The 13,262-nt window shown below is 35.7% G+C and overlaps 1 protein-coding gene across 2 annotated transcripts in view; it reads left to right on the plus strand.

The window, feature by feature from the left end:
- PDE4B (phosphodiesterase 4B) overlaps positions 1 to 13,262 on the plus strand; it is a 455,114-nt gene that overhangs the window by 69,363 nt on the left and 372,489 nt on the right. The window contains exon 1 of one of the 2 annotated variants that reach the window (XM_044238397.1): positions 9,922 to 10,366. The exons of the other annotated variant lie outside the window; for it this stretch is intronic. Coding sequence (XP_044094332.1) covers positions 10,131 to 10,366 — 236 coding nt within the window. The 5' untranslated portion in view covers positions 9,922 to 10,130. Of the gene's footprint in view, positions 1 to 9,921; positions 10,367 to 13,262 lie in introns of those variants that run through there. 2 annotated transcript variants of the gene reach the window in all.

The raw sequence follows: 13,262 nt of genomic DNA on the forward strand, positions 1-13,262 counted from the left end.
GGGAAGACAGCCCTCAGAAGGAGGCAGTCCTGCTGACAGCTTGCTGTTGGACTTCTGACATCCAGTACTGGAGATAATAAATATCTATTGTTTAATCCACTTGATCTGGGGTATTTGTAATGGCAGACCCAGCAAACCAAAACACCCTCTCCCATTACTATTACATATGTCAAAGGTTCAGCCTAGGTGTTAAAAAAGTATCTGATCTGTGTTTGATAAGGAATAGTTGGAAGAGCTGTAGTTATTTATTGTATAAAGTCAAGTGTTAGAGGATAGATCTTTGAAAGTCGTTCATGTGACTTAGGCATTGTAATTCCAAGTCACAGAACTAAAACCACTGGGAGTCATACTTTAGTTTAGGAGGAAGAGAAACTACTTGCTATTTACTTTAAAAACTGGACAGAAATTACCTATGCCCCAGTTAGAATTCAGAGAGAGATGAAACAAGAGTTTCTATTTGTTTGTTTGTTTGTTTGCATCAGTTGGTGTGTGTACTGGGTGGGAATGAACATTCCTTCAGTATTAAAAAAAAATTATATGCTGAGCTAGGAGTAAGGAATAAGGAATAGCAGGGTATACTTAGGGGAAAAAAAACCCTCTTGATCAAGAATGCTTCCTTATTTATCTTGTAGGACATTCTGAATGAGGATAATCTACTGTGAAATAGAGAGGAACCCAAGAACTGTGGGAAATAGAAGAGAACCTGGTTTTGACCTCTTTTAAAAGGAGAGCAGGTGAATAATGAGGCAGATTAGTTTAGAATTATGAGTAGAATTGAACTATGATATTGTGCCATTAGACTGTAAGTACCATGAGGATGGACACGGTCTAGTTTACTCACTGTAGTTTTCCTTGAACTAGCTCAGTGCCTGACTCATATTAACATTTAACTATGAGTTAACTTAATACCAGTGATTATGTACATACTATTAATTCATATTCCTGGGTTTTTAAACATTCATTTATTATGCACAAAGCATTTTTTATATGTGTGCAAGAATTTTGCAGGTTGACACATAAAGAATTTGAATATTGATGAGTATTATAGTTGTGACTTCACTCAATATTTAGTGTCGAATATGCTTTAATAAAAAAAATCCACAGAGTTCATTTAATTACATGTCTTACTTATATTTCAGAAAGTGTTATATACAATATCCTGATTTTGAAATAAAAATGTTAGCCACTCAAAAAAAAAGGAATATATTATGGTTTTTACTCTCTAAGAGCATAGAGTTTTTTTGTAAATCACATACATATAAGGAAGCAGTTATAAGACTGATGCTGAAGCTTTCTCAGATAGTATACCATCATTGCCAATGAAGACTTATTATGTATGTAGAGAATAAAGATTCACTAAAATAAAAACAAAGCTCTTTAGAATTGTGATTTTATGTGGAGTATCAAATATGAAAATTTCAAGCAATAGTGTAGACTTACCAAAGATAATAGGAAGTCCTATTCTTGGCATATAGTACCCACCTGGTAAGAATATCTTTGAAACATGTGTAAATTAGGAGAAACATAGAAATAAGTAAGGAGAAGGAGTGAAAAGGTTGGGTTTCTTTCAGAAGTATTCATGATGCCACAGTGGAAAAAGGAAACTATTGTTTTGAAAAGTGGTCAGGGTAAGAGAAATTGGGAGTCACCTAGAATCCATTTCTAGAGGGGCCTCTTTCTAACTAGCCACAAAATGCATCAGACATTCTGGTATTCTTTGGTGATGGAGCCCCAGCCCTTAGAAGCCACACTGAGGACTAATTACAGCAAGGGTGAGTGTTAGAGGTCACGCCAATAGTCCAAATGCAAGCTCCCCAGAAGTAAAGGAATGGCCAAGTCAAGAATGTAAACATTAAAGTCTTCAGGAATAATGGTGCTAATGCAAAAGTGTTATAAACTATAAAGTCAATTTGAAACTTCCAGATTTTGTAACTGATATTATCATATTAATGGTTTGTTTCGAGGTAAGATGGGAATAATCATGCTCCATTCTCTTTCTATGCCTAAATACAGCTTGAGGTGCTGGACAGAATGCATGGATTAGCTATTTGAGAATTCTGGAAAGTAAATGTTAGTGGGAAGATTGGGGAAGAAGTCTCCATGGTTAGAAAAGAAACAGTCTAAATTGAAAATGGGCAAGAATCTTAAACAGACACTTTACAAAGAGGCTGTCCTAATGGCAAATCAGCATATGGAAACATGGTCAACATTAGCCACTAGGGAACTGTAAACTACAATCAGTATGAGGTATATACTACCCATTTATTAGAATGGCTAAAATACTGAAAAGACAAAGTGCTAGCAAGTCCATGGGGCTGCGGGGAACCTTCGAGTTGCTGATGGAAATGCAAAATGATGCCTCCGTTCTGGAAAACATCTTGATTTTTTGTTATAAAGAGGACTATACACTTAACCTGTGACCCAGAAATCCCACTACTTGGCATTTGCCATAGAGGAATGACAACATATATTTACACAAAAATGTGCACATGGTGTTTATCACAGCTCTATTCAAAATTGCCCCTTACTAGAAATGGCCCAAATGTCCCTTCAGTGGTGAATGGATTAAAAAAAAAAACAAAACAAAACCTGGGTTCATCCATACAACAGAAAACTATGTGGCAGTAAAAGAATGAGCTATTAATAAATGTAACATTGTCTAAATGTCAGACATTGTACTGAGTGAAAGAAGTTGGTCTTGAAAGGTTAAGTACCATGTGATCCCCTATTTATGACATTACTGAAAACATTAAATTACAGTGGTGGAGAATAGAGTAGGGATTCCCAGAAATCAGGAGTGTAGAGAAGGTATAACTATAAAGGTATAGCTCAAGAGAATTTTGGGGTTAACGGAACTGTTCGATATCCTGATTATAATAAAGGTTATATGAATCCAGACGTGTTAAATTTCATGGAACAGTGAACCAAAAAAGGTCAATCTTATTGTATGATAAATTTAAAAATAAAACAAGAAAGATGAAAAGTAACCAAGGGAGCTTTATAAAAATATACATTCTATTTAAATGTCTTTGCTACAAAGCTTAGCATGCTTACATATAAAATATCCCCACTCTTGGATTTTACATATGCTAATATTGCAGTGTTTAATTGGTATAAAATACTTATATGAGATTAAATTTAAGTTACTTCTTTTTTTTTTTTAAGATTTTATTTATTTATGATAGAGATAGTAAGAGAGAGAATATAAGCACCGGGGAGTTGGCGAGGGAGCAGCAGGCTCCCCACTGAGCAGGGAGGTTGAGATGGGGCTTGATCCCTGGACGCTGGGATCCTGGGATCGTGACCTGAGCCGAAGGCAGATGCTTAAAGGGGAGCAGCAGGCTCCCCACTGAGCAGGGAGGTTGAGATGGGGCTTGATCCCTGGACGCTGGGATCCTGGGATCATGACCTGAGCCGAAGGCAGATGCTTAAAGGCTGAACCACTCAGACACCCCAAATTTAAGTTACTTCTTAATAGTAGAATTTCATACATAGTCTTAATAGGTAAAATTTTGCTTTCTTTGTTACAAATCAAAAAGCCATCATCATTAATATTACTGAATTAAAAAAAAACTTTTAATGCGAATAGACTTGAACAGAATGTGTTGTAAATACACAAATGTTGAAATTAAGTGAGCCAACCATGATCAAATCCACCATTTTTGGACACATTTTCCATATTCATGTGTGTTCTGAACCATTTGTAGACTCATTTAATTTAGGAAGACTCAAACTAATTTAGGAAAATATTGTTTCTGTAAAATACTTGCAAATACATACTCAAACACGAATGGATCCCTGAGTATTAGTCTCTTTTTTAAGAGCAGCGGAGTGAATTTGACTTAGTTTTCATGTGTGCTATAATCTTTTTATGATCTCTGTAGTATCATAGTTAATTGGTCTTATACAGATAATTGTTTACATTTAAAAATTTGAACTATAGTTTAATACCATACCATTTTTCTTCATATTTCACAGAAGACCACTGACAGAGTAGAAATAATAGAGAGATACAAGCTCATTTTAGAGAAAGAGGTTTTCCCAATGTGCCTTTGTTTTTAACATATATGTTCCTAATATCCTATTCATTTGAAATCACCCTTTTAAGAAATTTGCTGACAGGTTAGTATTATCTTTGGGAACTGGAATATCTTCTTGAAATGCATATTTAAAAACACCTACCCTGGGAACAGTTTCTCTCCTTGCATTTAGGTATCTGACTCATCTTTGCTAATATATCTTGATGTTAACAATGACCTAGGAAACAAAGAGAGGAGCTTCCTTAGTATTTTTGCCTATGCAGTCTGCCTTCAGAGGATGTGCTTTGAGAGAGAAGCACCTAATTACTCTGCCAAAACTAGAAAGCACCATGAGGAGAGGGCCTAGCCAGTCTGTCCTATCTGTATACCACCTAATGAAGGGAGATCGTGATACATGGGCATTCCGCTTTAGCCCTGCAGTGGGAATGTGAATGATAATAATAGTAATAATAGTAATTTTTATTTATTTATTTATTTATTTTTTCCTTTCAATAAAAATCCATTTAATAAGTGTAGAAGGAATGAGGGATATGCAAAATCACCATTAGGCAAACACCACAATAATAATTACTGTAGGTGAGCTCTACCACTGGATGCCAACCAACACTAGTGGGGGAAAGTTTGAGAAACAGGATATTTGCATAGTCTTAAAGTATCCCCTAATATGTTTATTATTATAAAGAGAAAAATATTACTTAACAGCAGAGAATATTTATTTATTTTTAAAAATGAGGATATGGTAGTTAAAATGGGAAACATAACCAAACCGCTAGAATTTAAGAAGCTTATTTTGGAAACATCTGTAAGCTCAAGTACAAGAAGTTAGGATATTGGCTGGACTGGCTGTCAAGACAGTGAGAACAATTTGTGGCATGATTTGGGCACTGTATTCATTTTCTATTCCTGTTTTCAATCCACAAATATTAATCAGAGCAATGTCAGGCTGTGGAGATAAAGACATGAGTGAAATAGTTTATGTCTTTGGAGAGCTCATAGGTTACTCTGGGAGACAAACAAAAATACGTAGTGTGATATCCTCCGAAACATTCTGCAGATGAATCTGGTTCTTTGAGTGTAGCCTTAATGGATAAGACTGTATTCTTGGCAAAGAAAGTAGAGAAGTAACATGTTTAGGCAGTCAAACTACATAAAATAATGTGCAGAATTGTGGAAGGGTTATGGGTTAATGCCACTATCACTCTTGCTTTCCTTTGAGAGAGGTCATGTATCCCATTTTGGCCAACCTACCCCCCACCAATCATATTCTGTACTGAGGAGATCATTCATTTATTCATTCAAAAAATATTTATTTGAATATCTACTGAGTGGTCAATACTGTTCTGGGTATTGGGATTATACTGGTGAACAAAACAAAGTTCTTGCTCTCAAGCAATATAGCTTCCCTCCCTGGGATTCAGGGGACTTTGGAGATGGTACGAGTTAAAACTGATCCTTCTGGAGCACTAATTTTGTAATAGTGAGTAATTAAGTAGTGTCATATGGATGAAAGTGAAGCATTCATATTATTTTATAAAGATAACATGCTAGATGACTTCAGAGTCAAGGACATATAGTACTTGAGAAAATACGCTTTTGGTGACATGACCAGACCACCCTGGGAGCATGCATTCTCTCTTTTGTCCCATTAGGTTCCTTTGTTACAAAAACTGTAGTGTAGGGTCAACTCCTTAAAAAGTATACAATTTTGTATCTTGATGATCTCATCTGAAAATGACCAAATAATGGGCATTCATTCTACAAATATTTATTGAGTATCGACTCTGTGCCAGACTCGGTTCCATATTCTAGAAATGAACAAGACTCAGCCCAGCCCTCAAGAACCCACGGAGGTTGATACTATCGGGAAGTCCAACAAAGATTTCAATACCACTTGTCAGATAGTTTATAATGAGTATAAACGGAAATAACTTGTTGAAATGCTTACAACAAAGTTGAGCACCCAGTGGATATGTAATCAATATAAGCTCCTCTTTTGTAATCCTTAATTCTAGAAAGAGTGGTCAGTTAAGGTTTTGCTCCAAGATGGCTAGACAACTATTTCCATTCAGCTGAATGTTATCTCTTCCGAAGTCATGTTAGAATAACTCCAGCTCTATTTCTTCAAATAAAGAAATTTCTGAAATAGAGAAATTGGGAGAAGTTGCCATCTGTGGTGAGTGGGGCATTCTGTTAAAAGAAGCTACCAGTGTTTCCTGGTGTTCTGTATTCACTTCTTACCTTGTCTGACTGAAAGAAGAGCTTGTCTGTATTTAATTGAGCAGAGCCTAATGGCTGTGCTCAGATGGTATGTTGTTTTAGAAAAAGAGCACGGGTTAGTGACATAAAGATACAATCCACAATGGTTTAACTCGGTTAATATTGATAGTCTTAAATCTATTCCTCTTCAGAAAGAAGCTTCTAAGTAAATTCTGTCTTCTCAAATATCCAGTTTTGTATTTTTAGTAAATGTGAGCCATGCTATTTCATGTTCAACACTGTTATGCATAATATTGCATAGAATCTCTGGTTTTATGCCTTTAAAATACTTCAGTTTTATAATGGCAGTTAGTTAAAAATTGGTCACTCAGTTCAGAGAAAATTTATTCCAGGTAAACTTATAAAGTCTGAAAGATAATGAATATGGAAAGAGTGTAATTGATTTCATTTAAAATAATTTGATTACAAAACCATAAGCCTTAAAATGCATTTAAACAATGTTCTAATACTTGCACTCTACGTTTATCATTTTGTTTGGTTGTAATTAATTTACTTTCCATTTCAGTTTAGTGAGAAGTCAGAATGTTTTTGTCTCTCATATTAATAAATAATACATTATTGATTGTTTTTAACCATATAACTCTATTCACATCCTTTAATGATATTTTGTTATGAAAAATTCTTGATCCTTATTGCTTTCACAGGATGTGGATACCAGGAATTTCATTATTTAAAATTGAGACACAGCTATAATTGGAATTCTCAAGTAATTCCCAAGGGCAACTATCTGCGCACTAATAAATTGACTCAGAATTACTCATCTCTCCTTTTGAGGTGCCAAGGACTAAGCATGGCATATAGATAGGAAGGTTTTTACTTTGGCTCCTTCCTAGGCTCTCAGAAGGGCACGCAAACTCTGTTTGCTTTCTTCTGGGCTTTTTCTTCAGTTCTCCTGGCTTTCTCTCTCCGAACAGTGTATTCTTTGCTGAAATATAGCAGGGTATTATCTGCCTTTACTTTGCTTTTGTGTACTTTTTCTTAGATACCATCTCCTGTTTCCTACTTTCTAGATTCCTTTTTGACTTCAGTGTTTACCACGGTATTGAGTTTCTCTTTGGCATTTTGACTCTGGAAACAAACTTTAATGCATTTACCTGTGGACTTGCATTTCCTTTCTTCAGAGGTAACTAATTCAGGCTTTAAAATAGTCTGATTATCTTTTAAGTTTTGCATCTCAATTAACTGTCTTTGGTATTCCTTAATGTTTTCAAAACTAGGTAGAGTTAACAATATTTTATTTTTGAGAATTTTATTTCTTAGGATGTCTCTCAAAATTTCTTTAACTGGGACATTGGCTTGTCATAGTGGGCAAATGAAAAGAGTAATGTGAAATGTCACATAATGTCACATAAATTGCCCAAAAGAATCGGAAGTAATTATAATTACATCATTATGCTACTTCAGGTAAGTGAATGCTCTGGCAGTATTTCCTTATCTGAACCCTGGTTTTCATACGGCTAAATCTAGGTTATGAAATTTGCCATCATTTGGGAGAAAAACAATCCTGAAATGCTTCCTATATTTTGGCAGCCTTAAAAAGTGAATCTGAGAAAGACCTTGGTAACTTCAAATTGTCTTTTTTTTTTTTCTAAGTAAATGAGTCACTGAATATTGGTAGGATCATATATTCTCATGTCTCAGTTTTAAATCACATGATTGTCAGAGGAAAGTCCTAGCTTTGTTTTCATCATGCAGTAAATAATAGGTACCAGCAATATGTCCTGCCATGATATTACTAACAATCCATTCTCAAGTAGGGCACTTAAAATGTATTCAAATATATACGGAAGATGTGCCAGGGCCTAGCTGGACAAACTGACTTTTTTGGCTTCTCACTTTCGTATAATGAAAGAGTGCTCTTGGGAATCAGAAAGCCTGTGGACTTTATCTTTATCTTTAACTCTAGCTCTAACATCAACTACAAATATGACATGGGACACGTTACTAAAGTTCTCTAGGACTGTCTGCCTTTGAAATGAGGAGCTGAACAAGGTGATTACTGGGATTTTTTACAACTGTGAAGTTCCCTGACTTGACTTCTGTCACGAAATATTCCGAGTGTATGATTGCAGTATTGCTATCTTTCCAAGATAGTACCTGTACGCTAGGAGTTTATATCCTTTCTGTTAGCGTTGACCAACTTCCCCCAAAGGCTGGTGTGGGGTTTCTCTTTTTCCACGTCATCGTCTGCTCTTATTTGGTCCTTCAGATATTCAGCCAGAGTACATGACATATGGGAATGACTTTTATAAAGGTGGAAGTCCTCACACCTTAGAGGAGAATTAATGTCTCCCTATTCCCTGAAGTCTTCCTGTGAATCATTTCTTAACTGCCTCTCACGGACTAGCCGGAATTGTGCTTTGTCAAATTTTTGTGCGATCAGGCTGGCCCTGGTGGCAATCATTGCTGGAGCAGGCTTTCTACAACATCCGTACACCTTGAGCAGCACCATATTCCTTTCCCTTCCACGTACCTTTTGAGTATAGGAGCTGGATTCCAGTCTATTTCTAAATGAAATTTCAGGTTATAGTGATTTGCTTTGGAACTTGAGACATTGTTTTGATTCCCCTGCCTATACGTCTCATTTGCAAGCCCTTGTGAACAAAGTACACACACACACACACTCACAGATGTAAACTGTCTTGCACACCTACCCGAGTACGTGAGCAGGCATGTGCCTTTGTACGTGCGCGCATGTGCACACTTACACACATGTGTGCGCACAGCGCTTGCCTTTGGACTCTGCACTTTGCCGGGCAGTATTTTTCCTGGGCAGTGTTTTTCCCGGTTGTTACCTCTATTTCTGTTCTGCGGAGCTTTGGGTTTCAGAAGTGACTTTTCATCTAACTAACAGAGTGGCTGCTGTGGGCAACCCTTTAACAATGAGCTTAAACAGAAGAATGAGGGTAATGTTTATTGGAATAAAGATTAGCTTTTAAATTCCTCAGGGGAATGAACCAAATCCAATGTTTTCCTGTTAGCTGACTTTTTTTTTTTTTTTTTGGTAAATATTGATGCTGCTTTGGATCTTCTGGAGAGGGGAGGGAAAAAAAAAACTTTAGCAAATCGGCTTTTTCATTCAGAAAATGGAATATGGGGGGTTGTTTTAGCTAGGCTTTTTGATAGTCCCTGATTTAATGTTTTCACTGTGAAGAGCACAGTAGCTTTACAAATCTTGTGACAATGTGAGCAATGAAAAGTGTTGTTGAGGGGGAACCAGAGTGCAATTATTTAAATAATCCTAGGCCAATAAGCATTTGGTAGGTGGAGTCACTGTTGTGTGCATTATAGGGCAAGATAATTCTGAATGAAGACTTTAAACATCACACATGCTGGAAGGGCTCTAGTTCTGCTTTTTGTGTGAACAAAACAAAACTAGGTGCCTAGGTTTTGGTGACTATCCATTAGTGAATGCAGCTTGCTTGATAAGATTTTAAAAAATACATACAAAGGATTTATCAGAAGCCCTTATGAATATTTCATGAGTTGGTATATTCAGCTGAATGAATTCAGTGAGTGTCAGTGTGTAGCTTGCAGACGAACCTCATCCACAAGGAGGCTACTGACATTGGAAGCACTTTGGCGCATTTTCAGAGGCAAAGCCAGGCTGATAAAGCTCCTTGTGACAGCCTGACTTGCCATTCTTCGAGTATGCTGCTCTTGCTCTAAGCAGCTCACACACGGGAGCCGCGGCTTCTGAAATTAAACTGGAAAACAGTTTGCAGACTCATCAGCCTCCTAACCTGCAGCTGTGTCTCTGCTATGTTTGAGGTTTTTGTTTTGGGTGGTGAAAGCCAGCGCTCTGTATAAGACATGACAGCCAAAGAGTCTTCAAAAGAACTTACTGCTTCTGAATCTGAGGTTTACATCAAGACTTTCAAGGAGCAAATGCACTTGGAACTCGAGCTTCCAAGACTGCCGGGAAACAGACCTACATCTCCTAAAATTTCTCCACGCAGTTCACCGAGGAACTCACCATGCTTTTTCAGAAAGTTGCTGGTGAATAAAAGCATCCGGCAACGTCGGCGCTTCACTGTGGCTCATACATGGTAAGACGGGACTTGGAGGTGTCTGCAGTGCTTTTCATTAGTGGCTATGGTTCAGAAATGTAGAAAACAGAACATTTGAATTTCGTTCCTAATGCATACCACGAGTGTGAAATGAATGGAGAATGAGTCCGCTGGAGAAGACACAGTGTACTGTGTATTCAGTTATCATTGTGCTGCCAAGCTGTTTCCAGACAAAATAAGCCTTTAACTGTGGGGAGTCTTTAAGATTACTGCTTATAAAAAAGACCTAGCTGATTCCAGGTAAATTAAATACCGAAGGAGTTATAAACATTCAGGTTTATGTTTAATCTTTGTTGAGGTGAGAGCTAGCTTTTGGGGGGGCTTTGTTTGGTGGCTGTTGTTGACATTTTTCAGTAGTGTATTTTTGGTATGAGAATTAATATTTTAAGCTTAGTTCTAGTTTATTTATTAAGATTATGTTTAAAGTCAAACTTCATTGTTGCATTGCCATGTTTGTAGTGTAGAGACTAGTGGGTTTTTGATCTATTGACTTTACTTAGGGAAAGGGAGAACAAAGTTCCCACTTCTGAAATGGCATGGTTATTTAGTCTGATTTGGTTTCAAATTGCTATTTTCTTTAAGAGCCTCTTGTGGAAAAAAAAAAAAAGAACTTCAGATTTATTGGCAATAATAAATAAATTCCTCCATTTACTTAGGAATAGCAAGTAAATACATTCAAGAACTTTCTATAAAAATTGCACTGAATCTGCCACCCTTAACATGTTTGTTACATACAAGGGGGGAGCTTCCTTAAATCAGTATGATAATGAAGTATAAGAAAAAGCCCACTAGAAAGTAAATAAACTTTCATCATCAGTGCTAGGGCATTTCAGATTTCTTTGAAGGATATATTTTCTTTCAGATAAAGATACCCTTCAAAACTGGGTATCTGTATAGTTTTTATTTAATAAGGACCATTGCAATAAAGGGAGCAGGTAGATACTTCTGACAGACAATTTTTTTTTTCCTGACAGACAATTCTAACAGTGATTTTTATCACTGCATGTTAGGTGGCCAGCCAGCATTATAAACCGAGGATGTCTGGGTTTGCAGATTAATATTTACTTGCATTCTGCTTTCCACTCCTCCGAAATGTTTGTCTCATACATTGCACAGTGCTTTGGCAAATTCAACTTACTCCTAGTAATATATAGCTTGCCTTTGATGGGTACCACGTGTTTAGCTTAAAGCATACTTTACCTAGCTAAAAATGATACAGTTATTTTTGTTTTCTGAAAATGGACTACTGCTCATACAATTGCTTCATTGGATAATTTTTTTGGTCATCTTTTTAATGAATTAAATCTTAATTATAGTCTCATACATAGAATGCACATGATTAGTTTTTTAAAGCCTACCAATGGCAGCATAGGTATATAGAGATTTATATATAAGTATGTACTGAAGAACTCCTTTCTCTTGTGGTTTACTCCACCCCTAATGTGAGTATTTTCATATAGTTTGCTAAGTAGTAAAACTGAATAGGAGAAGGGATGTGGGTATAATTCATTCTCATAAAAAGAACAAAGATGGAAAATGTACAATTAACTAACAGACTTACATGTTTTACTGCTTGTATTAATATCAACCATTATTTTGACCAGAAGGACATTTAATTTTAATAAGCTAATTTTCAGATAATGGTAAATCTTCTTAAAATTTTGGTAATATTTTCCTTATTATAGAGTTTCTGAATATAATAATGTGACCTTTCTTTTACTGAGAATAGATTTTTGATGTGCTAAGAACATGAGCTATAAATACTGGATTTTTTTCTTTTCAAAAGAACCCAAATTTTAAAGTGATGAAAGAGCCAGTTTCACTCATGTATTATATAAATTTTCTTGCAGCAAGTTACAAAAAGAACAATTAAATGACATCTAAGTTAATTTATGCTATTGGAATGATCCTCTAGCCGAGTTAAAACAAAAATCACTGCAAATTGTCAGAACTACCCCCCCTTTTAAAACACATGACTTGGTTATAATTTACCATAATATAGGTTTAAAGAATCCATTAGTCATGAAACTAATAAAATTAGTTATGGCCATGATTCATTTTCACTTTTTTCCCCCTTCTCAACTCACATACTTCCCTTCTCATCATGCTTAGTAAAGCTTTATCAGTTTGTTTCCAAGTCCTGATTAAGTTCATAGTCACATTTATTTCTGTTGTTTTATTTCGCTATATGTTTAGTATTTTTCAAATTTATTTTTGTGAAACACTTCATGAAAATTTCTTTTTAGAAAATATACACATATATTACATATTTAAATGACTTTTTTCTTATCTAAAACTTTTTTTAGCATCATATGTAATAGTTACATGAGTAAATAAGAGTGTAAGTACGTTATATTTGCTTCTTTGTCATGATGAAATGTAACCATCCTTTCACGATCAATGATTGGTATTTTCCAAACCATGCATTTAAGTTAGAAATTCCAAGATATGCACTTAGAAGTCTCTAAAAACATGTTATTACTTTACAGTAGACAGTAGGCTTCTTTTAAGAAGACTGGATTGTTTTGATTCCAGCATTGAAATTAAAGTAATTTTCATGATGAAACTAAGCAAGCAGAAGATGCAGTTTATGTCCAAACCCACTGAACAATTTTTTTTATCTTTAGTTATTTGTAGATTTCATATTTTGGTCAGAAGAACGTGTAGTTCTGGTTTTGAAAACCCAAGTTATGAAGTGTGGGCTAATGGCAGAAGATTGAAGAAGCACTTGTGAAATATTGACTCTGGGATTATTTTTAAAATATCTGAAAACAGAAGTAGATATCCAGTGGGTTGTCACTAATCAGACTATTTAAACAATCCTGAATCTGGAAGGAATTTGGGTGATTATCTCATTGCTTCCTTTTACCCTTGG

This window comes from Neovison vison, chromosome 2 (genome assembly GCF_020171115.1).
Source record: "Neovison vison isolate M4711 chromosome 2, ASM_NN_V1, whole genome shotgun sequence".
NCBI classification, from domain to species: Eukaryota; Metazoa; Chordata; class Mammalia; order Carnivora; family Mustelidae; genus Neogale; species Neogale vison.